General features: G+C 51.7%; 13 protein-coding genes across 13 annotated transcripts; 5 read left to right on the forward strand and 8 right to left on the reverse strand.

Moving 5' to 3' along the window:
* Positions 1–236: 236 nt before the first annotated feature.
* On the reverse strand, positions 237–2,175 carry N7515_003763 (WD40 repeat domain-containing protein; the record flags this gene model as incomplete). Its single annotated transcript, XM_056664507.1, has 3 exons — positions 237–1,967; positions 2,018–2,106; positions 2,160–2,175. The coding sequence occupies 3 exons, from the start codon at positions 2,173–2,175 to the stop codon at positions 237–239; spliced, it is 1,836 nt and encodes a 611-aa protein (XP_056523564.1).
* A 392-nt stretch (positions 2,176–2,567) lies between these two features.
* On the reverse strand, positions 2,568–3,461 carry N7515_003764 (mitochondrial 37S ribosomal protein bS18m; the record flags this gene model as incomplete). Its single annotated transcript, XM_056664508.1, has 3 exons — positions 2,568–2,774; positions 2,859–3,094; positions 3,200–3,461. The coding sequence occupies 3 exons, from the start codon at positions 3,459–3,461 to the stop codon at positions 2,568–2,570; spliced, it is 705 nt and encodes a 234-aa protein (XP_056523565.1).
* A 93-nt stretch (positions 3,462–3,554) lies between these two features.
* N7515_003765 (uncharacterized protein) lies at positions 3,555–6,012 on the forward strand (the record flags this gene model as incomplete). The annotated part of the gene is made up of 2 exons (XM_056664509.1): positions 3,555–5,761; positions 5,844–6,012. The coding sequence occupies 2 exons, from the start codon at positions 3,555–3,557 to the stop codon at positions 6,010–6,012; spliced, it is 2,376 nt and encodes a 791-aa protein (XP_056523566.1).
* A 251-nt stretch (positions 6,013–6,263) lies between these two features.
* On the reverse strand, positions 6,264–7,697 carry N7515_003766 (threonine/serine exporter family protein; the record flags this gene model as incomplete). The annotated part of the gene is made up of 1 exon (XM_056664510.1): positions 6,264–7,697. The coding sequence occupies one exon, from the start codon at positions 7,695–7,697 to the stop codon at positions 6,264–6,266; it is 1,434 nt and encodes a 477-aa protein (XP_056523567.1).
* Positions 7,698–7,768: 71 nt separating this feature from the next.
* N7515_003767 (uncharacterized protein) lies at positions 7,769–8,428 on the reverse strand (the record flags this gene model as incomplete). The annotated part of the gene is made up of 1 exon (XM_056664511.1): positions 7,769–8,428. The coding sequence occupies one exon, from the start codon at positions 8,426–8,428 to the stop codon at positions 7,769–7,771; it is 660 nt and encodes a 219-aa protein (XP_056523568.1).
* An 878-nt stretch (positions 8,429–9,306) lies between these two features.
* Positions 9,307–9,957, reverse strand: N7515_003768 (aminoglycoside phosphotransferase family protein; the record flags this gene model as incomplete). The annotated part of the gene is made up of 1 exon (XM_056664512.1): positions 9,307–9,957. One exon carries the CDS (start codon positions 9,955–9,957, stop codon positions 9,307–9,309), a length of 651 nt encoding a protein of 216 aa, XP_056523569.1.
* Positions 9,958–10,765: 808 nt separating this feature from the next.
* N7515_003769 (uncharacterized protein) lies at positions 10,766–11,269 on the reverse strand (the record flags this gene model as incomplete). The annotated part of the gene is made up of 3 exons (XM_056664513.1): positions 10,766–10,869; positions 10,926–11,033; positions 11,086–11,269. The coding sequence occupies 3 exons, from the start codon at positions 11,267–11,269 to the stop codon at positions 10,766–10,768; spliced, it is 396 nt and encodes a 131-aa protein (XP_056523570.1).
* A 169-nt stretch (positions 11,270–11,438) lies between these two features.
* Positions 11,439–13,064, forward strand: N7515_003770 (uncharacterized protein; the record flags this gene model as incomplete). Its single annotated transcript, XM_056664514.1, has 3 exons — positions 11,439–11,470; positions 11,763–12,915; positions 13,014–13,064. The coding sequence occupies 3 exons, from the start codon at positions 11,439–11,441 to the stop codon at positions 13,062–13,064; spliced, it is 1,236 nt and encodes a 411-aa protein (XP_056523571.1).
* A 326-nt stretch (positions 13,065–13,390) lies between these two features.
* N7515_003771 (glutamate dehydrogenase (NAD(+))) lies at positions 13,391–16,774 on the reverse strand (the record flags this gene model as incomplete). Its single annotated transcript, XM_056664515.1, has 3 exons — positions 13,391–13,525; positions 13,582–16,412; positions 16,465–16,774. 3 exons carry the CDS (start codon positions 16,772–16,774, stop codon positions 13,391–13,393), a joined length of 3,276 nt encoding a protein of 1,091 aa, XP_056523572.1.
* Positions 16,775–21,392: 4,618 nt separating this feature from the next.
* Positions 21,393–21,608, forward strand: N7515_003772 (uncharacterized protein; the record flags this gene model as incomplete). Its single annotated transcript, XM_056664516.1, has 1 exon — positions 21,393–21,608. One exon carries the CDS (start codon positions 21,393–21,395, stop codon positions 21,606–21,608), a length of 216 nt encoding a protein of 71 aa, XP_056523573.1.
* Positions 21,609–22,709: 1,101 nt separating this feature from the next.
* On the forward strand, positions 22,710–23,291 carry N7515_003773 (uncharacterized protein; the record flags this gene model as incomplete). The annotated part of the gene is made up of 1 exon (XM_056664517.1): positions 22,710–23,291. One exon carries the CDS (start codon positions 22,710–22,712, stop codon positions 23,289–23,291), a length of 582 nt encoding a protein of 193 aa, XP_056523574.1.
* Positions 23,292–24,298: 1,007 nt separating this feature from the next.
* N7515_003774 (TFIIIC subunit 6 family protein) lies at positions 24,299–25,291 on the reverse strand (the record flags this gene model as incomplete). Its single annotated transcript, XM_056664518.1, has 2 exons — positions 24,299–25,165; positions 25,220–25,291. The coding sequence occupies 2 exons, from the start codon at positions 25,289–25,291 to the stop codon at positions 24,299–24,301; spliced, it is 939 nt and encodes a 312-aa protein (XP_056523575.1).
* Positions 25,292–26,192: 901 nt separating this feature from the next.
* On the forward strand, positions 26,193–27,802 carry N7515_003775 (uncharacterized protein; the record flags this gene model as incomplete). The annotated part of the gene is made up of 2 exons (XM_056664519.1): positions 26,193–27,308; positions 27,365–27,802. 2 exons carry the CDS (start codon positions 26,193–26,195, stop codon positions 27,800–27,802), a joined length of 1,554 nt encoding a protein of 517 aa, XP_056523576.1.
* Positions 27,803–27,880: the final 78 nt, after the last annotated feature.

The following is a 27,880-nucleotide window of genomic DNA, read 5'->3' on the forward strand; positions in this document are numbered from 1 at the left end:
GCGGAGGTGCAGAGAGCTATGCACGTTCGTTTGTTGGCTGGCGGCGACTGGGAATGTTTACAACCACGGAGCGATTAGAATGGCCACGCACCTTGTTTGCTTTTTGTCTACAAACAGGGGGACATGGGTAACACTGAGTCTGTTACCTGGTACTTGTTTCAAATCTACTGAAAGAGTCTAGATTTAGAAATGGTCTCGTCTTTGTAAATACTTCGTAAAGTCCAATTGCAACACGTCTATTTCAGTCCTTCCACTTTCCACACCTTCACCGCTGCATCAGCACCGGCTGAGATGATCTTGGAGCCTCCTGCAACCCATCCGACACCATGAACACCCTCTTTGTGGGCGTTCTGAAGCTCAATCCAGTCGCCGGGTTTCGCCAAGCTCCAAACGAAGATGTTTGTGTCTAGCGATCCGCTGACAACGTGTGTGCCAGCCTCGTTCCAGGCAAGCGAAGTGATCCGTGCTGTATGCGCCGTCCAGCGGTCAGTCACTAGGCTGCCATCCGAAACTTTGAAAACAAGGACACGGCCCCGCAAGTCGCCTACGGCCAAGTGAGAGGCGTCTGGAGAGAAGGCAAGGGATGAGATCGGGTTGCGAGACGCGTTGATATCTGCCCGGGGAGAAAGCCTAGAGCTGGTGATGGCACAGATCTGGACGGACCCGTTTTCTCCTCCGATTGCAGCCTGGGAACCGTGCGCAGCTACGGTTGTGGCCGCAAAGTCAGTCTTGAATTCCCCGATTTTCTTGCCATCCTGGAAAATCTCAATGGTTTCAGCTTCGCCGACAAGCACTGTCGTATTACCAGCCGCAACGCCCTTCGGCTGCCCACTGAGTTTAGAAGCGCTGCCAGTATAAGTCTTAGCCGCGGCATCGACAGAGCGGAGGGTGTCGTCCCAGCCGACACTGTATATTCTACCGCTGCCCTCCGATGTCGTTGCGAGCCCGGCGACGTAGCCGGGGTGGGCGTCGCCCTCGATCTCATCAGCCTCACCTGTAGCTACATCCCAGCTACAGACTCTGCCGTCGAAGCTACCTGTCCACAGAGTTTCCTTGTTGTCCAAAGTCGTCTGGTTCAAGGACGTGATGCTCTTCTGGTGGCCGGAGACTACCTGGCGAGGCTTGGGCGTGCCCTCAACCAAGTAATTCAAGTCTCCGCTGAGAGACAAACTGATGAGCAGGTCATCGCTCCTTCCAGGGGGCCAGACCACGCCGACCTGGTGATCGCGAACAGCCATAGCACCCTCCTCTCCCAGAGTCCAGCTTTGGGTGGCTTTGCCAGCTTCCACATCCCAGATCTTGACAGTCCGATCCGCACTGGCAGTCACGAATTTTCGCGAGTCCTTCGCCCAGGACACTCCGAAAATGCTGCCCTTGTGCTCGCCTTCGCCGATCTGGCCCTTGGTCTCGCCTGTCTTGCCATCGTAAAGCCAGATCTTCCGGTCCGCGCCAACACTGACCAAGTTTGACCCATCCGGGCTGAACCCAAGACCATAAATGTAGTTCGAGTGCTTGTCTGCAATTCCATTGTTGAATTTGAATGGCGCTCCGTGGTAGAAGACCGTCTTCATGTCGTCACCAGCAGTGGCGGCGCGCAGAGGGCGCTGCTGCCTAATTGATACAGCATTGAGCTGTTTCGTGTGGCCGTGAATCTCGCCAACGGTGTTTCCACTGTCCCAGGTGATGCAGTGTCCATATCGCTGCTTGCCATCACCAACGGCAATAATGCGCTGGGAGTCACCGTCCCAGGCCAAGTCGTTGATTCGGCCGTTGACGATGCTGTATTCTCCCTTGGTGATTCCTTCGCCAACGCAATCCCAAACTCTCACAATACCGGCAGCGTCACCACTTGCAACGTAGAAACCAGAGGGGGCGAAGCGGGCAACTGTTGTCTGCGCTTTGTGTTCGGTGTACTGTCTAGCAACTGCTGGGTCGTCAATCGAACGTAGGAAGATAGATTTGTTGGACTGTAATTCTGTTAAAAGGAGAAAGCGGCATTGTAGTCGGAGTTACGAACCGCATAGGCCAATCGCTCGCCTTTGGCATCGGAAGAAAGCTGAGTGGGCTGTCCGCGGGTGGTCGAGGGGCTAGCAGCCCAAATGGATTCTTTTGGATACGTCAGGACAACGAAACATGATATGAGGCTGACAAGTTCTCACCATTCGTAAGTGACATTTTAGGTGTGCACACTCAAGCTGAGGAGTTGGGAAAAGGAGAGGTAAGTTCCAGGTTGTTTACTGACGTAGGCCGTACTCGGGCCACAATAGCGGGGAACTCAGCCACCTGTGGAGGCCTTGTCAGGGCATTGAATATGGGCTTAAGGGGAGAACAACGAAGCAACTACATGTATCTGTACATCACAGTCACAGATTTAGGGGATCCGGTCAGGTATAGATACGATGGAAGATGAAAGGGTAGTCCAAATAAAATCAATGCATAGCGCTAAGAATAATGATACACGAAGTCATGCCCTTCTATCAGGCACCAATCTGTACTTGTACAAGAAAATATCCCATCAATGCATGGCCTAAGCCCCAAAACCGTTCAATTCGAAGGTTATTCCCTGCTTAGAAACCACCGGGGCCCTCCATCCGTGACCGCATCTCGGATGCGAGGATTTCGGGGTGTCGGTGGACACTAGGCATAAGACCAATGCCAATGGCTCTGCGAAGGGCCTTAGCAATCTTGCGCTGGTTGACAGGACGCAGGCCGGTTTCGGATCGGTGTCTGATACGGCCCATGCTGGTCATATATTCGGACATGACGGAAAAGTTCTATATTGACAGGCCAAACGGTTAGCGACTGTCCTGGGAAGGTCGTATGGAATAGAAGGGCCTGTAAGCTGAAGAGCGCCATACCTTGTACAAATCCATCGGCTTCAAGTTCAATGCATCAAGGGCGTCTGTGCGAGGGGCCTGACGCTTTCCCCATTTCTTCATCTCGGTCGGGCTAAGATCGTGAGGGGCATAGACATCACCGGCCTTGAAATCACGGGTCTGATATCTCTCAAGGGCTCGGCTCTCGCCTTGCGCCTTCTGGTCCTCGAGGAATTTGAGGCGACTCGGTAACCGGCGGCGCTGGACGACTTGGGAGTCTATTGCAATGTGTTAGTGGTTTGTAACACTCAATTGCAGTTTCCTCGTGTCAAATAAATTCGACTGCCAATAGATGATGCCAGAATTCAGGGTCCGTCACATACTCTGTGAGCTGTTGGCGCGCTGGCCAGTGAAGGCACTCATGGCAGCGGTCGAGCTCCAGCGACAGAGCGACAGGCCAACAGTAGCCGTAGTCGTGGCATTGCGCAGCAATGCTGGTGAGGAAAATAGAGACATCGTAGTTCTTGAGCCTCCGAGTCTAGTCGTGCTGAAGACGGTGATAGGAGGCCGGGCAACGCGGAGATGAGATCTTTTTTTGCCAAGACTTCTTCCGCCTACCTCCAGTCTCTCCGCGTCGACCCCCATTTTCAAGTCCACGCATATCGCAAGTCAGCTTCACAGCTCCCATCTCTAATATTTCTTGCTCCGTCCGAGCTACAAGCTCACTCAACACCGACAATGCAATCTCATCTAACGAGACGGGTCTTCCGGGCAATTATCAACAACGAACCACTTCGCTATTCGCAATGCCACCGAACCCGCCTACTACACACAATTACACCTGCGCGTGTACGAACTGCCATCCCTGGCCTTCCTTATACCTCGCGGCGCAACATCTTTGTCTTTACCTCAGACCCTGAGCGCACACCAACCACTTTGCCCTCCGAAAAGGGCCTGAAACCAATGGCAGATCTCATGAGGGCACTTAAAGATAGAAGCCGAACTCCCCCGGCAGATATTCTCGCGAAAGCATTCCAAACTTTCTTTACAATGCGGCTGGAAAACCCGATGCTCATCAGCCATTTCCAAGCTCGCGCGTTGATCGTCACCTTCAAGCATTTAAGGTCCCAGCAGGACGAGATGGAGGAAAGTGACTGGCAGAATGTCTTCTCGACCGAGAATCTTGAAAAAGTCCTGGATGTGCTCTCTGAGTCTGAGTGTGCCCCGCAGGCTCGTGAAGTTGTTATGAACCTGGCTCGATACGCATATCAAGAACTTAACCTTGATCACGGATTCGGTCCAGGGAAGATCAGCCGGCCAGCGCTCAGTCTATATATCAATATCTTGGCTATGAATGGCAACCCGGAGGATGCCAGACATACGTTGTTGAAGTTTTGGGGCCAAATGAGCAAGGTTACCCCGTCGCCATGGCTCACGATTTTGAAAGGATTTGCCATGAAGAACGACCTGCGACAGGTACGGAAGATTGTGGATGAGTGGGGCAATCATGGCAACAAGTTCGACCAAGCCTCGCATGAAGAGCTAGTGAAATTCCTCATCGATCACAATCAGTTGAAGGCGGCTCAAACCGTCTACGACTACCCAATCGCTGATGGCTCGCAGCCCTCCATGGCCGCGAGTGAGGCTCTCATCAAACATTATCTGTTGAACTCTCGCTTGGAGTCGGCTGAGGGAATCTTTAACTCTCTCCCGGACGAACCCAACGAAGAAACCGCTAGTATTATTTTGCTCATGGCTGCCGCCAAGGGTAGCAACGCATCTGCTCTTGCGCAAAAGGTTGATTCATGGACTGCAAAGAATCCTCAGATCAAGGAAGCCATCACCATTGACATCGTCAACGATCTTCTTCAGTACGCCAATGCCTTGCAAAATCCGCAGCTGGCTTCTGATTTCATGACGCTGGCAGACCAATGGGGTCTCATCCCAGATAGCCAAACCTACATCTTGCAATTAGAGTCTCGTATTCAAGCCGGCGATGTCGAACAGACACTGAAGGTTCTTGAAGAAGATGTCGACGCCACTTCCCTCACAAGCGACAATCTGCCAGTCGCAAATAAGCTCATTGCAATGCTCTGTCGATCCGAGGAAAAGGACGCCTTATTCAACCAGATCTCCTCCCTCCTCGACCCCCTTTTCCAAGACAACGTGCACCTGGAATCAGCCACCATCGCCGCATTAACCCACATGCTCCTCTACCGCCACGACCTCGAGGCCGTCTCCGAGCTCCTCCGTCCCCGACTAGGCAGCTACAGCGACGAAGAAAAGATCCCAATCCGCGACGCCCTCGCCGAATTCATCACCGACAAAACCCAATCCGACACAGACGCCTGGAACGCCTACGAGCTCCTGAAAATCGCCTTCCCAGAGACCCCCGTCTCAATCCGCACAAAAATCATGACCTCCTTCTTCAACCGCCACCGCAGCGACCTCGCCGTCCTAGTCTTCGGCCACATGCGCCAAGCCGACGAACCCTCTCGCCGTCCTAGACAAGACACCTACGCGCGCTGTTTCCAGGGCCTGGCGCGCACAGCAGATGCCACAAACCTGGAGCTTGTGCACAACATGCTGAAGCTGGATCTCGAAGTCGATCTCAACACGAGGATTCAGAATGGTCTGATGATGGCGTATGCCGCCTGCGAAATGCCGGAAAAATCCATGGAGATCTTCCGCCAGATCCTGCAGTCGGAGGAAGGTCCCTGTCACAAGACTATTACTATTTTCTTCAAGGCGTGCCAGAAACATCATAATGGTGCTCAGGAGGCTATTAAGATGATGTCCAAGGTGAAGAAGCTGGAGATCACGATGAATCGTCCTCTTTACTCGGCGTATATGGAGGCGTTGGCCGCGCAGTGCGAGTTCGATTTGGCTGTTGAGGCTATCCGGAATATGGAGGCGGAGACTGGAATGGCTCCTACGAGTAATACGTGAGTTTATACTTCTTTTTTTTTACTGCTCTACTTTATGTTTTCTGTTCTGCTTTAGGGTCATCACTAACATTGGATCTAGTATTGGGTTGTTCTATAACGCTATTCCGTATCAGTACTGGAAAGATGAGGTCGAGAAGTGGGCAAGCCAGACTTATCCTGAGCATTGGGATCATCTGATGAAAATGAAGCGCGTTGAGCGCGAGGAGGGACTTGAATTCGAGGGCATCTCGAATGATGTGTCAGTGTAATAATATCTGTATCTATCAAGGCGATTAGCCAGGAAGAAACCTATATATAGGTTGTACTACGGATTTCTCTGTCATGAAGAACTAATACCCTAGTTATGTAGGCAGCTCGGTACGAGGATGGTAGGTAAGATGGTAGGTATTTGAGATCCGTTATCATTTCGTGCTGCATATATAACATGCTATGTAACGCTAAACAAAGGATATCATCGTACAATTATATATGCTCATATACAAAACCCCAGCAGAGAATCCTACAAACTGAAAATCCCACTCCTCTTCTTCCCATGCGGATAAACAATCAACGCCGATATAAACAACCCAACCGAAATGCCAATAGCCGTCTGAATCATGCCATAACCCAACGAGGTAAGCGAGCTATTAGACGTCGCCCCAGCATTACTCACATTCCCCGTCGCAACAGCCTGGGCATACTCCAGTCCCGAGATGATGGAGCCACTGGACGCAAGACCCGACGGGACGAGTGTGAAAATGCCAGGAATAATCGCCGCCGCCGCATGACCATGCCAGAGACGACTATACAAATTCGCCAGCAGGCCGATGGTGAACGCGCCGACGGTATTAGCGACCTGATTCGCGCCGAGCTTCTTGGTACTGAAGTAATTCGTGACGTAGCCACAGACGCCCATGACGATGGTGACGGGCAGCTGTTTGGGCTTGGACTGGTTGATCAGTGCGGCGAAGAGACAGAATAGCGCGACGAAGGGGAAGCGTTGGATATACTCGTTTCCCCAGACTTCGAGGCCGGAACAGGTCGATTCTAGTGTGGCGTTGCGGTCGAGGAGGCCGTAGATGGTTGTGCCTACAGTGACGCCGTAGCCGAGGAAGAGGGAGTAGATGATTGTGAAGACGAGGCGGATGGAGCCGGCGTTCATTTGGTGGGACTGGAGTTCGAGACTGCTGCTGAGTACGGCGAAGCCGGGGAGGATCATTGCGATGGAGGACTGGGCCATGGCGGAGAAGCAGAAGAGACGGGTGCCGTTGTGTGTGATGCTGCCGAAGGCGCGGGCGAGGAAGGAGGTGAGGATTGCGGCGGAGACTTCGAGGACGTTGGAGTATGTTGCTGAACGGGGGGCTAGGATGTGCTGCATGAAGCCGACTAGACAGCCCAGCATGAAGATTATGGGGAGGTCGATTGGGCGGGCGCTGAAGGAGTAGGGCCCGACTGCGACGCTGGCGCAGCCGGTTAGGAAGACGAGGAGCCAGCGGTTGTAGCGGGGGTTGCGCTGCATGATCTGGTCCAGGTCTTGGGTTGCTTGTTCGACGCCGACAAGGTCGTGCACGACGTTTTTGTAGACGTTGTGCGTTTCGGCCAGGCGGGAGAGGTCCAGGCCTTGGATTACGCGGATGATTTTTACCTCTGCGGTGTGGGTTAGGGGGTCGTCGAAGGACATGAACATGCAGCCGGGGATGTAGAGGAATTGCGCTTTGACTTCTAGCACGTTCGAGGTCATCACCATGTATTCTTCTAGTCGGTGGGTTGGGGCGCCGTACTTCATCAATGCGCGGCATAGCTGCATGATGTATTGCTGGCGGGCTAGGAGGGCTGCGATGTGCACGGTGAGCTGGACTTTCTTCTTTCTCTTGCGCTTCTGCTTCTTTTGTTCTTTGGGATTCAAGGATGGGGGTCCCATGGCTCCGGGCACCCCGACCCGACCCAGATCCATGGATGCATTGACGAGGGAGGAAGTATAGCTGTGGGTTGGTCTGTTCGGGGGGCTGCCGTTCTTATACCACTTCAGCTTGTCTTTCTTCCCCCCGGTGTCGTCGTGCCGGATGGCGGTATGCTTTCTATATCGAGATCCGTCTCGGATGAAGTAGAGACGACACTCATGCGGCTTGCGGCGGGGAGGTTGCTGGCATAGGCTCGGAGTAGCTGTGAAAGCAGACCTCCTGGTGGACCGCCGGGCGTTGATGTGCCCTGTGAATCTGGGGATCCCGGGGTAGAGGCACCAGAACGGGGTTCTTCAATGCGTGGCCGTCGTGGCCCAGCCTGTAACCCGAATCGGTCCACTAGGAGTCGGGCTTGTGCATCATAGTCGGTTCCTGGAAGGCGAGATTCTTCGTCGCGTGCTCGGCGAGCCTCGTGACTTTGAATATCGTCCGTTGCTCCATAATAATCCGGTAACATCGGTGCATCCAAGCCATCGGCTGCACTTTCGTGGGGTCGTCCCAGTCTCTCGGCTATCGTCGCAGCGCGTCTCCGAACCCGCTGACTTGCAGTCCGCCATCGTTGGGATGCCGATGTACTTGGCTGTACGTTGTCGCTCTGGTCGAGTTTTTCTGTGTTGGTGGTATCGTCGGCATTGTGATCGGTACTCTCCCGTCGGTCACTCTCGGCATCCTCCATGGTAGGATGGGGAGAGATTGGCTGGAATTTCTGCTGTGGCTCCGACATGTGCAAGTGGGACAGTGGAATTCTTCTTCCGTAGAGGCCGGGATATTTAGTCTCGATTAAAAGAATCAGGGGAATAGGTCTGATTTTAGGTCCCGGCCTTGCACAGTAGACAGCTCAATGTGCAAGACCAACGAGATATGAAACTTCATAACTCTGCGGGGGAAAAGAAAGAAAGGAACATTCTGGATCGGACCTGGGGTGGGGACTGAAACGGGAAAGGCCAAAGGGAAACCGGCAGGAAGTCCGAGACCAAGTTTAGGTGCAGATGGAGGTCTACGTCTACACGTACGTCAATGGGAGGAGAATCATTTGACGATCTTCCTGAAGAAACAAGCTTCTTTCCCCGTCACTAGTTAACTTTCCCCTCTCTGGGGCTGATCTCGGCAGGTGACACGTCCGGCTTAACATCGGCTATAGTCTATACTACTAAGCTCATACCGCTTGGGATGTTACAATCAACTCTTTCTAGACTGATTCCTCTTTCACTTGACCATGTAGACTCTCTTTGGTCTGGATTCCTTTGGTCTGGATTGCGCTTCAATCTTTTCTCTTTATTGCCGAGGGTGGGTCATGGTCCCACTCATGAGTTGGAACAATCACCTTGATCATTTCAAGGTTGGCATTAGATGCATAGAGGGAAGAAACTAGACTGATACACAGTCTAGATCAATTTGAATTGGTTGTGGCTCTGCATGTTTACTCTGTGTTGTTTAGCCCGCTTGAAACTTGAAACTTAAACAGCCTCGCTCCGGCAAAGTGTATATCCGTTTATATCCGCTGTACACAATAACCACAGAGAAGTTGTATCACATAGAATACCTAGATGGACGAATGATCCTAATCTGGCTCCTGAATGATATATGTAGGCTACTCGTAAATCAGAAGGCTATATATGAGTCAACAGTCAATGAGTTGAGTGCAGTATCACAAGCCAACTCCTCGTTGTACTGGTCACCTCCAATCCACGAAGCGACCTGACCCCACCAGCTGCTCTTTCCAAATCTCCGTGCAGTCGTGAAATCCCAGTATTCGGGGTACCAGCCAGCAGATTCCCAATCCAGAAAAGCCGATAAATGTCCATCATCTCCGACGAGAATATTATGAGCCTTGAAGTCACCATGAGTGAAAGTAATTCGATGAGAGTATTTGCGAATCTCATTTGCTTGCGCCAATGCCTGAATGTAATCCGCAGTCGAATTGAAGCCGTGTCCAGACGCAGGACTCAGGAGATAATCGTGGAGCTCGTCTTCGTCTCTGAACGGACCCATTATATGACCAGGCACTCTTGAACTCCGTAACGAGGTACCCAGAACCGAGCAAATACCTCCCGCATGAGGTGATGACCAAGTGCGCATGGAGGTGACACATTTCTTCAGCTCGAAAAGCCACGGCTCCTCCAGTTCAACGTGTAAAGGGTCGTATGAGTTCTCAAGTGCGGTACCGGGCAGTCTCGTCATCAGTATCGAGAAAACGCGGTTGAAGGGCGCATTGGGGTGCTCTCCGCAAGATAAAATTTTTGGAACGGGCATTCCGGCAGCTCATGCCATTTGCATTGCGGCGGCCTCCTCTATGCTCGTTCGATCTGTCCACTTTAGGACCAATCCGAACGGTAATTGGACGATATTGACGTCGAAAGGTATGTTGCACCATGAGCAGTACCAGCCTGATAATCGGTACAATGCTTTATGGAATATACCGTAGGCTCTGCGTTTTAACTTGCCTGGAATAGACGGCAATTTAGGTGTGGCTTCGCATATTGTTGACTGCATCGGTCGGGGCCAGGTGAAATCCGGCCGCAGAATAGACGGCATCCATGATCTGTCCATTGGCATTTAGCGCAACAAGGGAAACTCGATGCTAGCGTATATCACAATCCTAGTCTGGGTCCTTCTAGGCTTCTCGTAGGAGGAGGTATTTGAATGCTGTGAGTGTGACGGCCTACATTGGTTACTCTTGTTTGAAGCAGATAGATGACAACCAATCACATGACTATCGGCCCATCGGGGCTCGGCAGAGTGGATCCAACCTTATCCAAACTGGAGCTATTTTAGGGATCAACAGGTCTTGGCGCAAGACCGTACAGTACATACTGTGTACATAATTGAGAGTCCAGACTCCGCAGCTCACTGTCATTACTTGTTGGCCATATCTATCCATCCAAACTGGAGCTATCTGGGGATCAAGAAGTCTGAAACTCGCGCAGTAGCCTTAGGGTACCGCTGCAACCATTCCTTCTTGGTGTATCGTTGCCCCTTGGTAGACAGAAAAGCGGTAATCTTTGCATTCAGTTCTTTGTGTGATCGTCAGCCGGTGCTCAGTAGGTACTATTTGCTGGTATCAAAGGTTGATGTTACCTTCCACTGTCATCTCCACTCGAGCTTGCAATGAGAAATGGTCACCAAATTCATGGACGAGAATGAGATCGTCGGGCAATAGGGCGTCTGTACAAATTTCAAGTCAATAAAGATGGTGCCTTCAAAGACTTCGGGGAACGAACCTGCCGGAACCGCGTAAATGTAAACAGTAAACGCTGGAGAGTCCCTGGAAGTGCGAACCAGATTCTGCTGTTTCGTAGTGTTGGGGCGCATGGAGGCACCGTTTGGAACTGGATGAATGAGCGATGATGAGTAGCTATCTCGGCCCCATCAATAACTTACATTCATAAGAAGCCGGGTTGAGGGCCTTTGGTTGGACTTTCCCTGCAGTTGTGAGAAGGTCGAAATTGCGCAGCGGCCGCACAGGGCCCGGATGAGCCCGGAGTCGAACGGAGGCGCCGTAATTCACTCGGAACAGCTCATTGGGAAATCGAGTAAAAGATTGGATATATCTATTTTTCGACATGACGAGAACTCGCAGGAAACCAAGATGAGGGTCCGAGATATTGGATATTGAATGCCTTTCAGTCGAGGACACTTGAGGTGATCAGGTGACATTCCAATTTGGCCGATCAGAAGAGGCACTGAGCAGATAGGCAACCGTGGTCTGTAGGACCTTTGTGCCTTATGGCAGAATGTCATGGGAAGACATTGTGGTACATGGCAAGTCTGTAAAAAGGATAGAGTCCATTCAACGAAAGTAACACAAGAGAAGAAAAGGGAGAGAAGAGAAGAAAGACAATAAACAGAACAACAATCCTCTCAGCCATGTGACTAGGTCCTAAGCATGAGCATCACAGACATACTGTGTAGGTCCTAGCAAAAACAGGCTGCATTAATTCGTAGCTAAACTATACAAGGCCATTGTACTTCCCCCCAATCTCCAAGCTATCCGGCACCTCCGACCCGACCCCACACACCCCCACATCATGATTCATCTACTCCGTACACATCTCCAGCTACCACCACCCCCTCCATACACTCCAATCCCACACAATCCAATGCCAAAACACATCCCCCCTCACACCCCCCGCAACACCCCTAGCCCTGCAACCCCACCACCTCCTCTCCCCACCCCCAGACCGTCTAACAGACACCGCAACAACCCTAACAATAACCAACGTCCAAGAGTCAGACGACCCTCCAAACACCACCTGCACCTCAATAATAAACCACATCCACACCCACGAACCCCCAGACAGCCCAAACCGCCAAACCCCGCTCTTCACCGTCAACAGCAAGCAATGGCCAAACACCACCCGTATAATCTGCGCGGTCGACGGCACGCCCTTACTCGTCCTGCGAAGAATCTGGTTATCCAGCGTCAGGAAATGGGTTCTTCGACTCCCTGAGGCGACAGAAACACAAACAGAAACACAAACACCCAGAAAGAAAGAAAAGACGAAACCAGACCTCCTGGCAGCTTCTATACCCTGGTCTAGTGAAGGGCATGGCAAGATCGGTCTTGGACATGGGCATAAGCTGGATGTGAAATTTATCAATGCGTTCCGTCCTGAGGGATCATCATCTTTATCACGATCTATCTCTGTCTCGAATCTGAGGTCAAGGCCAGACGATCCGCAACCGCCGCCCTATACTGCCAGCGTCGACACTCCTGTCAGTCAAGAAGCTGTACCGCGCGGGAAACAAACCCCAATCCCATTTTCCAATTCAAATACAACGGATACTTCTGTCCAAGCAAGACCAAGACCAACACCAACAATACCCACACCTATATACGATCCAATCCCGCCCTCTGCTACTCCGATATCTCCATCCCCAGCAATGCTTCCAACCTACGACTCCGTCCGCCGAAACACAGTCCCACTAAATACATTCCGCGATCTACTGGATGCAATCGAGCCACCACAGGAACCAGCAGCGCTAATTCAACTCCCGACGAATTCCAGTGCCGACGGCGACGATGCTGGTTCCGGGTTGAACATCGAGTTGAAGGTTATGCAGCATGCTGCTGTGGGGATGGGTGTTATGATGGGGAATGATATGATTGTTCGGATTACGAAGGGTTGTTCTGTGGATTATAGTAGGTCTAAGCCGAGGACGAGGGTTAGGTGGGAGGTTGAGGTTGCGGAGGGGGTTGATTTGTTATTGGTGAGTTCTAGTCCAGTGCAATGCGAGTCGTTGGGATATGGAGAGTGAGAGGTGTGTTGGCGTGTGAAGGATGTATACTGACGTCTATGCTGACCTAGGCCGTGGGTATTGTGCTGATTATTGCTGAGGCTTTTTCGAACCGGAAATGAAGGAATGGGATGAGGAGGGTAGGGCCGTATGGGGAGAGTGTAAAATGTAATACTACTGTGTATATAAGGGTGTTCTACAAGGTTGTCATGCTACAAAAGGCATTGAAGTTCTTGAAAGGGATAACATTTTGATTCTAAGATCCAATGTTAAAAGCAAAGTCCGGATTGGCCTCTCGCCAAAACTTTTCTAAACCGTTCATTCGTCAAAGGGAACAGGTCCGTTGCGTTCCATATTAGATATTTCGTCGACCCGTAGAGTCTTTCTCGTGAATAAAAACCAAAAGCATGCGCAAAAGAAAGAAAAAAGTAACGTCTAATTCCAAAGCTTATGCCTTAATCTGAGCTAGACGCTTGGTCATGAAGTCGAAGAAGGAGAACTGGCTGGGCTGGTTACCGTATTCGTAGACGAAGCGGCTGGCCAGATAACTGCCGAAGATGGCGCGGAGGTAGTTCTCGGGGACCTGAAGGGTATCATTAGTAAAAGCTCCAAAAAATGAGATATTAAGGGAGAACATACACGTTCCAAGATAGTCTCCAGACCAATCTTGTCCAACAGACGACGCGGCAAAGCATCACCCAGAACAGAGCGACGCAGGGCAACGTTGTCCCACAGCTCGGTCATCTGGAGCTCTTCGTCAAGCTTGGTAATGGCCAAGCTGAGACGATCACTGAGAGAACTGCGCAGGATACCGGTCTGCTCGTGTTCGCGCCAGATGGCCTCGAACTCGAGAGCAGCGTTGGACTGGATGATCTGTTGCACTTCCTTGACGTAGGCCTGGTAGAAGTCGGGGACGGTGCCGTCCTCGCGGATGCACATGTGCTCGACGAATTCCTCGTCGTTGAAGGAGAGAGAGGCGAGGACCTCCAGGGAGGAGGAGGTCACACCACCCTTGTTGGCGGAGGCGTCCTTGTACAGGATGCAGCCCGCCTTCTCGAGACGCAGCTTGGCGTCCTGGGTGATGAACAGGTTGGCACCCTCGACAATGTAGGGGATGATGCTCTTGTTGTCGCGGATGAGCTTGTTGACGGTAGACAGGTCGATGGACTCGGGGCGACCACCGCAAGGCACGAAGACGTCGAACTTCTCCTGCGAGCGGAGGTGGTATGTGTTACGGAAGATCATTCCGTTGTGAACGACCTCGCCGCTGGGGAGCTTGACGTTCTTCTCGTCGACCAGGACACGGTAGCCCTCGGGGGAGAGCTTGGACATGTCGAACTCGGAGATCATGGCGCGCTTCTTGGCCAGGCGGAGGAGCTCTTCGTGGTTCAGACCGTTGGGGTCGTAGATCACACCGGACCCGTCGACAATGGCTCCGTACTTCTCGTTGGAGAGCAGGATTTCGTTGGATCCCAGATCACCATCGGGACCACCGGTCTGCAGCTTGAGCTGTGTGGAGGGGTCGATGTTCAGCTTGCGCTGGATGCCAAGCACATACTGGCGGACCGAGAGGGTGGTCATGCCGTACGCGTCGTGGGGAATACCACCCAGCTTGGGGCTCTTGCCGGTGAAGAATGACTTCCACCAGGGAGCGCCACGGCCGCGAGCGTGCTCGGTGGCCCAGTTGACAAGCTCGGCGGTGTTCTCATCAGGTCCCATGAAGAGAATCTCGTCCTTGCCGTGCAGATCGACGATGGGGTCCTTGATACCAGGGCTGACAGGGGGGAGGAGCAAATCGAGGATACTGTCGATGTACTTCTCGAAGGCGACCCGCGCCTTGTCCTGGTGATCGGCATCCAAGAGAATGACACCCTTGGCACCGCCTTCGGGAATATCCTTGTTCTTGCGCTGTTGGGTGTTGGCCAAGTTGTAGTTCTCATCGAACAACGAACGAGCGTTGATGTTGTATGCTTCTCCGTTTCGACTCTTGACGATACGAATACCACCACGGGCGATGTCACGGAAACGCAGGTGGAAACCGCGGAACTCGGAGCTGATGACCAAGAACATGCCGTACAGGGGTTGAGGGTATTCGTGCTCGGGCAAGAAGTCCGGCTTCAAGCGGAAGCTAAGAGCGACCTTGGTGGGGGTGAAGAAGTTGGTCTTGAGGATCGAAGAGTTGAACACGCGGAAGGAGTTCATGACCATCTCGTCATGCTCGTTGACAGCGGTGCCGCGGATCAGCTGCTTCAGCTTGGCGCCGTCGAGGACCTCGTCGACCTGGAGACGCAGGTAGCTGAGGGTAGGGAGGAAGTCATCGCCGGTCTCCCGGGTCTGAACGTAGTGGGTGTTGGCGAAGTCAAGGTAGAGCTTGTGAATCAGCTCGGGGTATTTGTTGATAATCTCGAAGATGTAATCCGCTGTGAAGGTTTCAGTGCGCAGACGCTTCTTGATCTTGGAAAGCAGCTCCGCGTGGACACTGTTGTTGCTGTCCAAGAGAGCAGCCAGCGAAGTGTATTCTGAGCCCAGACGGTTGAGGAACTGCTGGACGAACACCCACGCGCAGTGAGCGTAGATGGTTTCTTGCAAGCTCAGACGGCCAGAGGCGAAGTGGCCCTGGAAGCGGTTCTGGGGGATACAGTACAGAAGTGAGACCTCCTTCATAATCTGGTGGATCGCAGCCTCGATGGGAGGGTACTTGGCGGAGATCTCGGTGTTGTCAGAGGGACGCAGGTAGAGCGAAATGACAGTGATACCGTTGGAGAAGTTCTCCAGGTACTTGCGCGAGCTGGTCAAGCGGTAGTAGTGGTACAGATCGGACAGAGCACTGAAAAGGCCCATAGCGGAACCCTGGCGGTAGGCAATGACCATACGCTTCTCACGGCTGCCCTCGATCTCGAACATCTCGATCACGGGACCGGAGCGGCCAACGGCCGTGGTGATAATTTCTTGGTAGATGGCCTTGGTGTTGGGGGTGGCCTTTTGCAGGAAGCGCTTTTCACCGATGATATCGATGTTGGTCTCGTTCGGGGAAGGGTTAGGGTTGGCGAACTGGCACTTGTACACGAAGTAGCAGCGGAGCTGCTGACCGTTGTCGCCCGGGAGGGTGGTAGGCGAGCGGAAGGTCTCCACACGGTAGCTGTTGGCACCCTTGGAGTGGTTGACATACTTCTCGTCGATGCGCTGCTCGTAGCGCGGGCCATCCATGGTGGAGATACCGGGCTTGCTGGTATCAATGTAGACCGCGTGGTCCTCGGCCTCCTTGTCCAAACGGATCTCCAGCTGCTTATCATCGCGGGCGTAGGCGGCGACCTTGGCGGCGTAGAGGGAGAGGATCTGGGTCACAATGGCATCCACCGACTCGGTCTGGAAGTAGGTGTCGTCAATGCCGAGCATGTTATAGAACCAGGTGGTTTCGGAGATCACAAAGTCACTAGGGAAGAAGCCCTTCTGTTCCAATTGATCCATGACTGCTAGGAATTAGCTTCTGCTCTCCATCCCACAATCATCAATTGCACTGACCTTGTTCCATTTGCTTTTGCTTGCCCTCAAATTTAGCCGCAATGTAGCCCGGGTCCTCCTCGGAGAGCACCCGGTGCGGGGTACCAGGGATGCCCAAGTGTGTAGGCTGCGGGGAGGGTTGTCGCAGAGCAGCGCCCACGGCATGATCCAAGTGCTTGTTGTGAGGAGGGAAGCGCTGGAAGCCAATGGGAGTACCGGCGCCGGAGCTGCCTTCCTGGCTCGAGTAGAGCTTAGGCTGGGGACGAGTTGGCAAGCTCGAGCCTGTGCCATTGGGAGTGTCCGGCAGAGGAGTAGTTACAGGAGACGACATGATGTGGTATGTGAAGGGAACCTCTAAAACGTAAGAGCAAGAAGATGAAAGAAGCTATAAGGTCAAGGGCATTAGTTGGGATGAATCATCGAGTGCACGTGGGTCAAAGATAAGGCAACACAAAGAATGTTCTTATCTCGCCCAAATGGCATTGAGATAACGAAGTAAGGAGATTGGAAGTTCTACTTACTGGTAATAATCACCGATCGTCGCCATGGACTGAAGTGAGATATTGAATGAGAAGGTGGATGTGGGATGAGAAAATCCGGGGAACCCTGGTCTTTTTATAGCAAACTGTTGGCGTTGCTATGGAACGAATTAATTGCCTCTTTTTTTCATTCCACCATAACTAGTCTGTAACTTGATCTATTATTATTACATATGCTGTCGTAACCCTTGGCCAGTCATAACCGATGCTATGCGGAGGTTCAACCGTGTAGGGCCTCGAAGCCCATATGAGATCCGCTTGACTCCACTTCCAACGATCATTTTCTGCCCACTTTGACTAACAGCCGGCGATGCTTTGCATTCTCATTGGTACATAACGCCCCTCCTTCCGACCTCAAGCCGAACCCAACAGAAGGGAGAAAAATCCCGCCTGCGTCATGCGGGCCGATTTGAGAAATGAAAAAGATAAAATAGAATAATTGCCTCAGGTCTGGAACGTGGCTGAGGCTTTAACTAGAACAGGAACGAACAGGTACAGGCAAAAAAACGGTGCGTGACTTGACAGAGACTGTTGAACTGAAAATAGAGAGGGAAAATCATCCAGTAGATCACCTGAGCTCGTGTCTTAGGGCCATGAACAGGAATGATGCGATCTGTGTCGAACATCGTGGAATGCAATGTGTCATGGTAAATCCACTCACAACGTCAATCGTACAAACATTCATAATGAAAATTCTGACTGCATCGTGAGAAGGTCCTATCCCCCATGTTCCCGGTCTAAATGCCTCATTCCTTGTGGAAATCGCGTCCCCAGGATCATATCGTGATGGAGTAGCTATGTATGTACCCTTCATCTTAGATCCACAACTGGTGGCTGTTGCTCTGTCTGGGGGCGAGATTCGCCACAAAGGGCAAGTTTGATGTGTTTGACTCCTTTGAACCAAGGACCATTTGGCACTAAATTCTTGGAAGGAAAATTCTTTTTGTTCTTTGCTTATCGCCGGCCCGGTGACAAGGAAGAAAAATTCTCCTGTCTCCAGATCGCCCGGCCATCTCCAGGGCTGGTACCTGGATGATTTGACTCTGCGGGGTAACATCTCCATTGCATATTCCCCTCGATCAACCACGTTTTCTTCATCGCCATTCGTTAGAAATAACGCATTGGGACCTCTTTACCCCAACACATCCTCACAATTTTCACGCAAACCACAAATTTTAGAATGACCGGCGGAACCCTTTACGTGATAACGGACTCTCGGCGGGTTTGTCATTGGAAGGGCCCGCCGCCGAGAAAAAAAATAGAAAAAGAGAACGAAGTAATTGGTGTTCCCCCTACCGGAAGAAGGGGAAAGGATTCTCCGATCCACCTGTGACGTAAACCGGAAAATGGAACCATGGCTGGAGACAGTCAGGTGCCTCAGGCCATATCTCCCAAGTCTGGGGAAAGAGGCTCCCGCTCGGTGGCCCTCCGATCCCCCAGAGTGGCTTATTTCCCTTGCTTCACAGTACGGGGAGACAAGCACCTGACAGCACTTCCCAAGGTTTGTGCCTTTTGGTGTTACCATCTGACATGAGCTTGCATGGTTAGAGATCAGGTGCTCGCCACGTTCACAGCTGTCAGCGTGCGACTTGGGTCGGGTATCTACTATCGTGAGGTGTTGGCCATCGGGGAGATGCTGGTGGAGTCAAGTCCCAAGAGAGGACACGGGCATCGGTGTAGGCACCAGCAGGTCAGAAGATCACCTTGACGATAGTTAGGTCACGCTATCCACGTTCTCTGCAAGATTGTAAGGAGTGGCGTAGATCAGGTTTGTAGATAGGGCTCTCGTTTCTTGAAAGATCGTGGGTACGAGCCATCAAGGGATATTATTCTTATATATTGGGAGACGGAGTAGCACCGGCCTCTGCCCAAATACATAGAACGCGATGCCAAATCCGACATACTTTGATGCCAACCCATAGATCGTACACCTTTTCAACAACGCAGAGGGTCGATACTCTGGTCTCGACTGGGAGATATCCCCGGCGGCGCTCGAGTTGGGTGCCCAACTTGAAGCTATCAAACAGGTTGATGACTATGCCCAGGAGCAAATTCTCCCATCTTCTCTGGCACGGTCTGGCGCCTACAAGGATGACTTGTTTGCTGATAACACAGACGAGCGGAAATCCTGACGTGTGTCGGGTAGACTGACATCGGCCTTATCTCCAAGCAGGCTGAATAGCTATCAGCAACCCATCAGCGGACAGTCATGGTTGCGACTTGCGAGTCATCAGCTTATGTTCGTCATAACTCATGGGATTGTGTTGTACGTCTTGTACCTGAAGGCTGACGAATCCATCCCACAACTGGCGCAATAGCTAGAAATACACCCGGTCAGCTCGGGTAGCCAAAATAATAAAGTACGGCCAGCTCATCATTGTCCTTGGCCTATCTCTGAACGAGCGGTGAACGAGACCAGTCATTGGATGTCGAGCCTTATCTTATGTGATCAGACTATCTACACCGTCTTCACGAGGTACTTGGATGACCTCGATCTGCAAGTACACAGGACATCGCACGACAATCCACTAGTGGCTATGTGGTTACTTCCAAGTTGTACTAATGTCGATGTTATTTGTCCCTAATTTTTGTCACAGACTACAGTATGTGATATAAGAAAATCCTTATAAATACATTGTAGCCCTGGATATACCCGGGGTCCGGGGAAGTGCATCCGCGATCAAGGGAGGTCCCCAAATTTTGGAGGAATGCGCCTAAATCTACTCCCGGAGACCCGGCAGCCAGGTAATCCGAAAATGCGGAGATTGGAATGGGCATTCTGGATCCCTTATGCCCCATACAGTGCAGTATATTGCTGATAGTGTCTACAATACACATGTAGGTGACTAGGCGGTGCATTGCACAGATATTGGAAATAGTAGAACATCAAGTTCAGCCCCTCAGCCCCTTGAATCTGGGGGAGAAGAATTGTGGAGTTTCCTATTTGGACGTCGATCCACGGCACAGCTCAAGGGGAACTCTCGTACTTTTGTCTCAACGTTGACCCCTGAATTTAGTCAAGGAGATCTTGAATTAGGTGGGAACGTTGAGATAGCTCTAGATCGTATCCCTGTATAAACCCTTATTTGCTATTGCCCTACAACACAGAGGATTTAGTAGTTATTGCTCCAGACTTGTCTCGGCCCCTGGCATGGGTCCATTAGCTCCCCGATGAGATGTAGCTACGAGGACACCAACAGTTTGGTCCACTAGTCGATTAAGTGATGTGCTATGTACTATGGCGCGGACCTTGCTCCGGCTTACGATTGTAGATGAACGATCTTTAGTTATAGATTGGTCTCAAGTTTGAGGAGATCTCTCAATTAGCCATGAATCTCGCAATCTACAGACTACCATGTCAATGAAGAAGCCCGTTCCTGATTTGAGCGTATGTTGTAACGGTGAAGCGGACCAAGCCGATCTCCTACACCGCAAAAACCCCGGCCCCAATCCTTCTCGGAGGAGGATCGCCGTATCCGCTCTGCCGTTAAAGCGAGATTTCTCCGGGGTCACGCTAGAAGGCGTAGAATCGCAGAATTGGCACTAACGGGAGTAGTTTACAGCCTAATAAGTTAATACATTGAAATCCAATAACTGCGACCTTCCCTCTCTGATCCCTTTCCCCCACACTAACGCGTCTCCTTTGTCTAATCCTCCCGGGTTGGGCTCCCGTAGTTCCGGGAATGTCTCCCTACGGCTTTGGGTTTAGAATGAGGCGATTGGGGGTCAAGCGCTGGGTCTAGCCCCAGGTATGCGTGTACTGTATGTACTGGGTACTTTGGACCTTCCCCAGGGAATGTACTCCTCCACACTTTTTAGGCTTGTTTTGGGGAGTATTTGATTTATCTTGTTTTATCTTTTTTCTTGTCTCATATCTTATTAATTCTAGGGGAAATATAAACTGTCCATTGATCCTCTCTGGCTTTGGTTCTAGTTCTTCCATTCATCTGCGTACTTTTCTACCATTCGCTTTGATATCATATCCCTCTCGACCACCATCACAACAACCCACACCCACCATCTCGAAAAACATCCGGACCTCTTCCTTTATTCCATGTGAGTTTCTGATTTCATCTCCCGTCAGTACTTGCCTCATCTCCCCGATCCGATCCCCCGAGACAGGGTCCTCGGGCAACTTCGGAGTATCCACCCCTAACTACACACATACAAGTAAACATCCTACACAGCAAACTGACTTCAATCTCAGCTCCAAGCAAAAACCAAAAGTCATACGTCAACCCCCAGCCTCGGCTGTCGATCAACCCATCCTCTTCTTCTATCTTTTTAAGAGCATCAACCACCATCACCCACTCTCCAACAACCATCATCTCCATCAATCCAAAATCCAAAAACATCAAATCCTCTTCAATACTTCTCTGATACTCCTCTATCAATCCAAAAACAATCAAAATGGCCACCGTCTCAACCAAACCCGCAACCGCAATCTCCCCCTCCTTCAACACAATGTCCCAGGACATCTCCCGCGCTATCATGTCAGCCTCCTCGCAAACGCAGAAAACGCGCTCAACCCTCATCGACGGCATGCCTCCAGCGCCGCCTCCCTCCCCGGTCACCTTCGCCAAGAAGGGCGCTTACGAGCATATTCCCAGTTTCAATCTGGAGTGAATCTCGACGGATTCGATTCGGCTTCTCGGTTTAATCCGAGATTTGTACTACCATCGACTATTGCTTGTTCTCTGCTACTTGGCCTGGTCTGTTCTTTCGCGGTGCTTAGCCTTCTTCTCTTTCTCTCTTTGCTTGTGCTGAATTAGCGTTGCATGGCGGCGCGGATACTCTTTCGGTTCTGGTGGGTTCAAAATGGGATTCATTCGGTGCTATTAATTGCTTAATGAGCTTTGGGTTAAAAATTGATTCATTTGTGACCTCTACATTCCAATTTTCTCCTATTGTGGCATGATAAATATGATATGGATTTTCTAGTACTATCCTTGTATTGCGACCAGGCAGCAACCTTTGTCTGCATATATCAATCAGATGGCTGCCTACCTCGGCTACCTACCATACCTACCTATTTCCTATTGTAGCATGTTGGATTGGAATACATTGTGTACACACTCCCGTCCAACCTCGGAAGTCGGATAGATATCAACGGATACGGCAAATAGACATGATTCACACTACACAATTCTAGGTACTTTAGTCCAAACTACACAGCTCAAGTATCTACATATTCCGAAAATCAGGACCATCCAAGCCGACGGGATCACAGAACGAACAATATCCTTGGCATGTGAGGAATACGCCGATCCCGACGTCACCCGTCACGAATCGCAGTAGATGAGTTCGCACAACCTGATAAAACTGAAGTCTCAGGTGCCGAGACGAGACCGGTCCGAGGTCGCGCAAATGTAACTTCTGTATATCCAAGCGAAAAGTCGACTACATTATGTCTGCGTTATATCATAAGGTGCGTGATATCAGGAAATCCGAACGAGAACAAGGATGTCATCCCGACACTGAGTTTGTACATGACGTTACACTGTAGATCTGGGGCTAAATTGATTTCATTGTACAGAGTACTATGTAGCGGGTAGCCATAGCGCGGTGTTAAACTCTAGCAGGATCCAACCGATATCACTTCGTGTCGCTGGGTCGTGTGCGGAAGTATCCGTTTCGGTGATTTCTCAGTCAGGGCAAGTGAACAATCCACGACAGCTTGTCAATGTTGCCTTGCCCGATCACCGTTGGGTCGCCGCTTGCTGCCCCATGAGAGCTGGTCTGAGCCGGATGAATCAGGTCTCCCCCCAATTTCTCGTCTTTATCGACTTGTACAAACTGCTTGTTTGCAGCGTTTGTCGCTATGTCCTGATGGGTAACGACCCATTAACCCACATCTTCGCCCATGACCCTACCCTTAGGGGTAATACCGCTATGCTTGACTATCTGAGGAGCGTCATCGCACAGCGTTTACCGATCGAGGATACTTATAGGGCTATCCAGCTCGCGAGCCCTATCGATCCTCTCCCTGGCCTTGCTACCCCTTTTGTTGGACGCCGATGTAAATTCGACGGCTGTGCCTCTGTTTTTGCTAGTCACCCCTCCATCGAAAAGCATCTACGCGAGATCCTCAAAGTCCACGGTACCTCGGCGGAGCTCGGCGCCTACATCGGGAAGCCCTTCATCCAAGGTCTCCAGAAGAACCGGTTCTTCGAAGTCCTTCAAGTCCAAGCAGCTACGCCGGCCTTGAACCCAATCCTCGGGTCCCAGCGTCCACTGCCAGATACCGAGAGCTCCCTTTCCCACCCAACTGCTATATTAGCCGGTCCCAGGGCCGATCAGTCGCTTTGAGCTAGGAGGCTTTCATACCCTCTCGAGATACCCCGGTTTTATTACCCCCTTCGATCTGACAGCTCGAAGCGACTGATCGGGCCCAGGTATGAGGCTGCCGCCTGAGATGTCGCTTGAGATGTTGCCTGAGATGCCTTGAGATGCCTCAACCCAACACTTACCATCCGAATTTGAGATCCGCGAGCAGCGGATGGAAGATGGAAACCGAGGATTGGTTTAAAGGCCGGCGTAGCTGCTTGGACTTGAGGGACTTCGAAGAAAAACCGGTTCTTTTGGAAACCCTGGATGAAGGTGTTAGGACCGGCGTACTGGCGGGTCCAAATGAGGGGTTTAGGACTTGAGTGAAGAAATCCAAAGGGGTGTTTCTGTATTCAGACTAATCGCTAAGGAGTCTTAAGTCCTACGGGCAGTTTCTGTTGTGGAGAGCCCGAGCGGGGTCACGTGGCTTGGCAGAGTCCAGGTCCAAGTCCTCTGTGAGGCACTCTTTGGTAGAGGGACGTAACAGAAGGGCTTCTCGATGTAGGCGCTGAGCTCCGCCGAGGTACCGTGGACTTTGTGGATCTCGCGTAGTTTACATCGGCGTCCAACAAAAGGGGTAGCAAGGCCAGGGAGAGGATCGAGTATGCTGATAGGACTGGGTACTGAAGCGCTCATCGTTGTAACAGCAACGAATATTCTTTTCGGAATTGAGACCATGTGATGGATATCATCCCTTTCATAACGATTCAACGAGGACTGCCTCCGGGGTAAATCGTACATCGCATCGTATAACATACATATATGTCTTCGTGGGAGTCCTCGGTTCGCGGCACCTGGCGCGCGTTCACGCGACAGCAGGCGCGACCAATTTGTTTACTGCATGTCCTCATCGATCGTGACCAAATTCGATGGTAGGCCGAGAAAACACAACGACAGAGCTGGATGGTTGATTGGTTCAAGCGCACGGGGTCTAGACCCGGGTTTTAAGCCAGTGTCATGACCCCGGTTTATGATCGGCGCTTCGACATTCAAGCGATGAGATCATCACTTTGAGACGCGAGGTCAGAGTCCAAGTCAGAATCAGACTCCGGCTCCGACTCAGGAGCATTGGACTCTTGGTTGAGCTCCTGGATCAACAACTCAAGGATGGCCTGCGCCTCTGTATCTCCTCTCGCAGCACGTTCATTTAACCGCTCAATCTCAGCAAGCTGCGCCTCAGTGCGAGCCCAGCCCTGCAACCTGTCTATATTGACGTGGCGTTTGGTGCTCATGATGGTGCGAACGGTGTCAGTCTCTCCCTTGGCAGCCTTGATCTGCTGCAGCTTGTTGAGAAACTGCGCCTGGTGCGATGGGGCGTTGGGACGACGGGGCGCCTCAGAGCCAAAAGCCGGGGTTTCGGCGGTTGATGCTGTGGCTGACGTCCCAGTGTTCGGGTCTTGCACCGGACCAGGTCCGGTGTTTGGGGCGAGCTGTGCCTTGCGACCGAGGATCTTGACGCTGTTGGCGGCCAAGAGTTCGTAGGAGGGTCCGCTATGTAGGGGTGGAGTGGTGTTCTCGTTCTCGTCCGTTTTGGGTGCAGTGTCTGGACTGGCGAAGACTAGCTCAGTGCCAATCTGATCAGCCCAGGTGCAACTAAACAGTTGATTGTAGTATGATATGATTGGGTTGGTGGTGTGGAGATCGAGAATCTGGATCCGTTCGTTCGGAAGGCTGCCCGTCTCGGCGCTCTCGATTGGGGGAGAAGCTTCGTCTTCGCGATGAAGGCCTCGGCTATTATCATTATTGTCATCTCCATCATTATGAGGGTCTTCTAAAGCTGCCTTTTGTCCTGGGCGACGTCGTGGTGGGCGCACTGCACCATGGTGGGCGGTCAAGTCCAGGTTGAGGTAGAAGCTCTGTCCGGTGGGTTAGTCGCATTCTAGTAGAACGATTAGATCAATGGTGGTCACCTCAGTCTCTGTGTTACTGTATTCATATTCATACTCTCCGTCGGAGTCTGCGTCCAGCATTGTAGTATCCATGGTAGAGCTGGGACAAGGGTTGAAGAGTTGGAGATGAATCGGGATTTGTCCGGAGATAAGATAAACCTGAGTCAGCTCTTTTCTGCAGTCCAGGTAGGAGCGGTGAAAGAGATAAAGTGAGCGGTGAGATGAGAGTCAAGGTTCCCCTCTCTTTCCAGAGATCGTTGAGATCGACAAATAACAACAGTCGATGGCCCTTGGGGGTGGCAAAACATGTGTCCTGGTCATAATGTTTCAGGTCAGACTTATTGAGGGGTTTTTCAAAAGGCTGCGTACACTGCGTATGCAATCGATGATTCTTCATTTCTGAAATCCTCTCCTCATCCTACAGTATCTGGGTAACTAGTACAACTCTAGACTACACATAGATAGATCCAGTCATAGATCCAGTCAATGTGCCCTCCTTCAGCCTTGTGGAGTATCTTCACCGCAATCCCTAGGACCAACAATGGGATGATGACCCATCTCCTCGTAAGCGCCGTTGTCCCGTCTCTTCCGCTCCGGCTCTGTCGGATAGATCATAGCCCTATGCATTCGTAAGTTTGGGAACAATGGCATCCGGCTTGGCTATCTTTCTGCATATCCGCACGATCCCGGTCTCGCTTTTCGAGAGATTTCCCTTTTTGTTTTATTTCTTTATCGGGATATGCTAGCTAGACTCGGGCTCGCTAACAAAACTATTACTCAGTAGTTTATATAGGGCACCCCTCCTGTTGTGTGCCCTGCTCGTCTCAACTCTCGCTATCCCTCGTCCCACCATAATCCTGGCCCAACTGCTGCAGCCCTGCTCGACTCCAACTGCATTGAACCCTAGGCCTCGACTGGAATCTCCGGACTCACAGTCTATGATTATTTACCGAGTTTCCCGGCCTTGTCAGTCTATGTCGACTCGCTCCAGCAGATGACCCGGAAGGCCAAGGCAACAATTGCCGTGCTCACGACTCTGATCGCTTATGTGTCGGTCAACAGTATAATCCGCGCAACCCGGCCGACCGCCTTCATATGGTACGCGGAGGATCGGGAGGAGAGGAGCTGGATCGCGAGCTCGCGCTCCTGGTTCGATCGTAAGGCATGTCGGTGGCTTGGCATCTGCGGTGCGGCTCATTTCCAGACCGCACACGGCCAATTCGGACATCGCGACCCGGCGAAGTGGGCGGATGCGCCAGAGGTCGATCCAGAAGAGCCCTGGCGGTCGTTTTGGTTTAGCGGGGCTGGCGAGGCCGAGTGGGATGCCGAGGAGCGGGCTCGGCGGCTGATCCCGGACTATGTTTTCCACTATGCCCCACTCGTCCATCTTTATTCTGGCGAGCAATTCTGGCCTGGGGATATCGCCGAACATTTGTTTCATACTACTCCGGCCTTGAATTACACGCCAATTCAGGCCCAATGGGATCACCCGACGCTGGGAGATCTGAGCGAGTTGAACGAGTGGGAAAGGGGCAGGCATGTTTTCTTGACCAGCAATGACGATGTTCAGACGCGTCCACCATGGCTAGAGGGCGAGAGGAATATCCCACAAGCAGATGGTGACATCAAGGAAGAATCATGGGCTGATTGGGATGGTCGAGTTGATGAGGATATTCCCGGTGATACAGAGGAAGACCGCACCAAGTGGTATGATTTCCACCAATTGCAAGAGGAGGAAGCTTCTACACAAGAACCCGACCCGGACGACTATTTACAAGTGCAAGAAGTCCTCAAGAATGAGATTCGCAATATTCGCAAGCGGTATGGAGGAAAAGAGATCCACGACGAGGGTGCCGGCGGTCGGAGTGACGCCCCTGCAATCTTGGTAGTCATGGACAAAGGCAACGGAATCGTCGATGCGTTCTGGTTCTATTTTTACAGCTTCAATCTCGGCAACACGGTAGTCAACGTCCGGTTTGGAAACCACGTCGGTGATTGGGAGCATTGCCTGGTGCGCTTCCACCGGGGTGAACCCAAGGCACTATTCTTCAGTGCCCACCAAGGCGGAGAAGCCTATAGCTATGAAGCCGTTGAGAAAATCGGACAACGGGTAAGTATCACGTAACATAAGCATCAGATATCAATGTATTGACTCTGCCATACCAGCCCGTCATCTACTCTGCCGCTGGCAGCCATGCAATGTACGCCACGGCTGGGGAGCACGAATACATCCTTCCCTGGGGACTGCTGCACGACGTAACGGACCGCGGTCCACTATGGGATCCGGTCCTCAATTCCAAATCCTACATCTATGATTTCAATAATCAGGATCTGCGGGCATCGACCTCCAGTCCCTCGGCCCCAACAGAATGGTTCCATTTCAGGGGTCACTGGGGCGACAAGTTCTATCCATTAGGCGATTCCCGCCAGTACCGTTTCGGAGGCCAGTACCACTATGTTAATGGGCCCCTTGGTCCGAAATTCAAACACCTCAACCGTCACAAGGTTTGCCAGGGCCCCGATCGTGCTCCCTGTGTGATCAAGAATTATATTGAACAAGGGAAGCGAGCTCGGCGATGGGGTCCAAGTGGGCCTGGAGAGTAGGTTTCCATGCCACATCCCTTTCGTCTCGTCCCCGTGATTGAACTCGATCAAATCTACACCCCGAACTGCAGCAAAACA

This window comes from Penicillium bovifimosum (genome assembly GCF_028826915.1).
Source record: "Penicillium bovifimosum strain IBT 22155 chromosome Unknown utg000003l_segment0_segment0, whole genome shotgun sequence".
NCBI lineage: Eukaryota > Fungi > Ascomycota > Eurotiomycetes > Eurotiales > Aspergillaceae > Penicillium > Penicillium bovifimosum.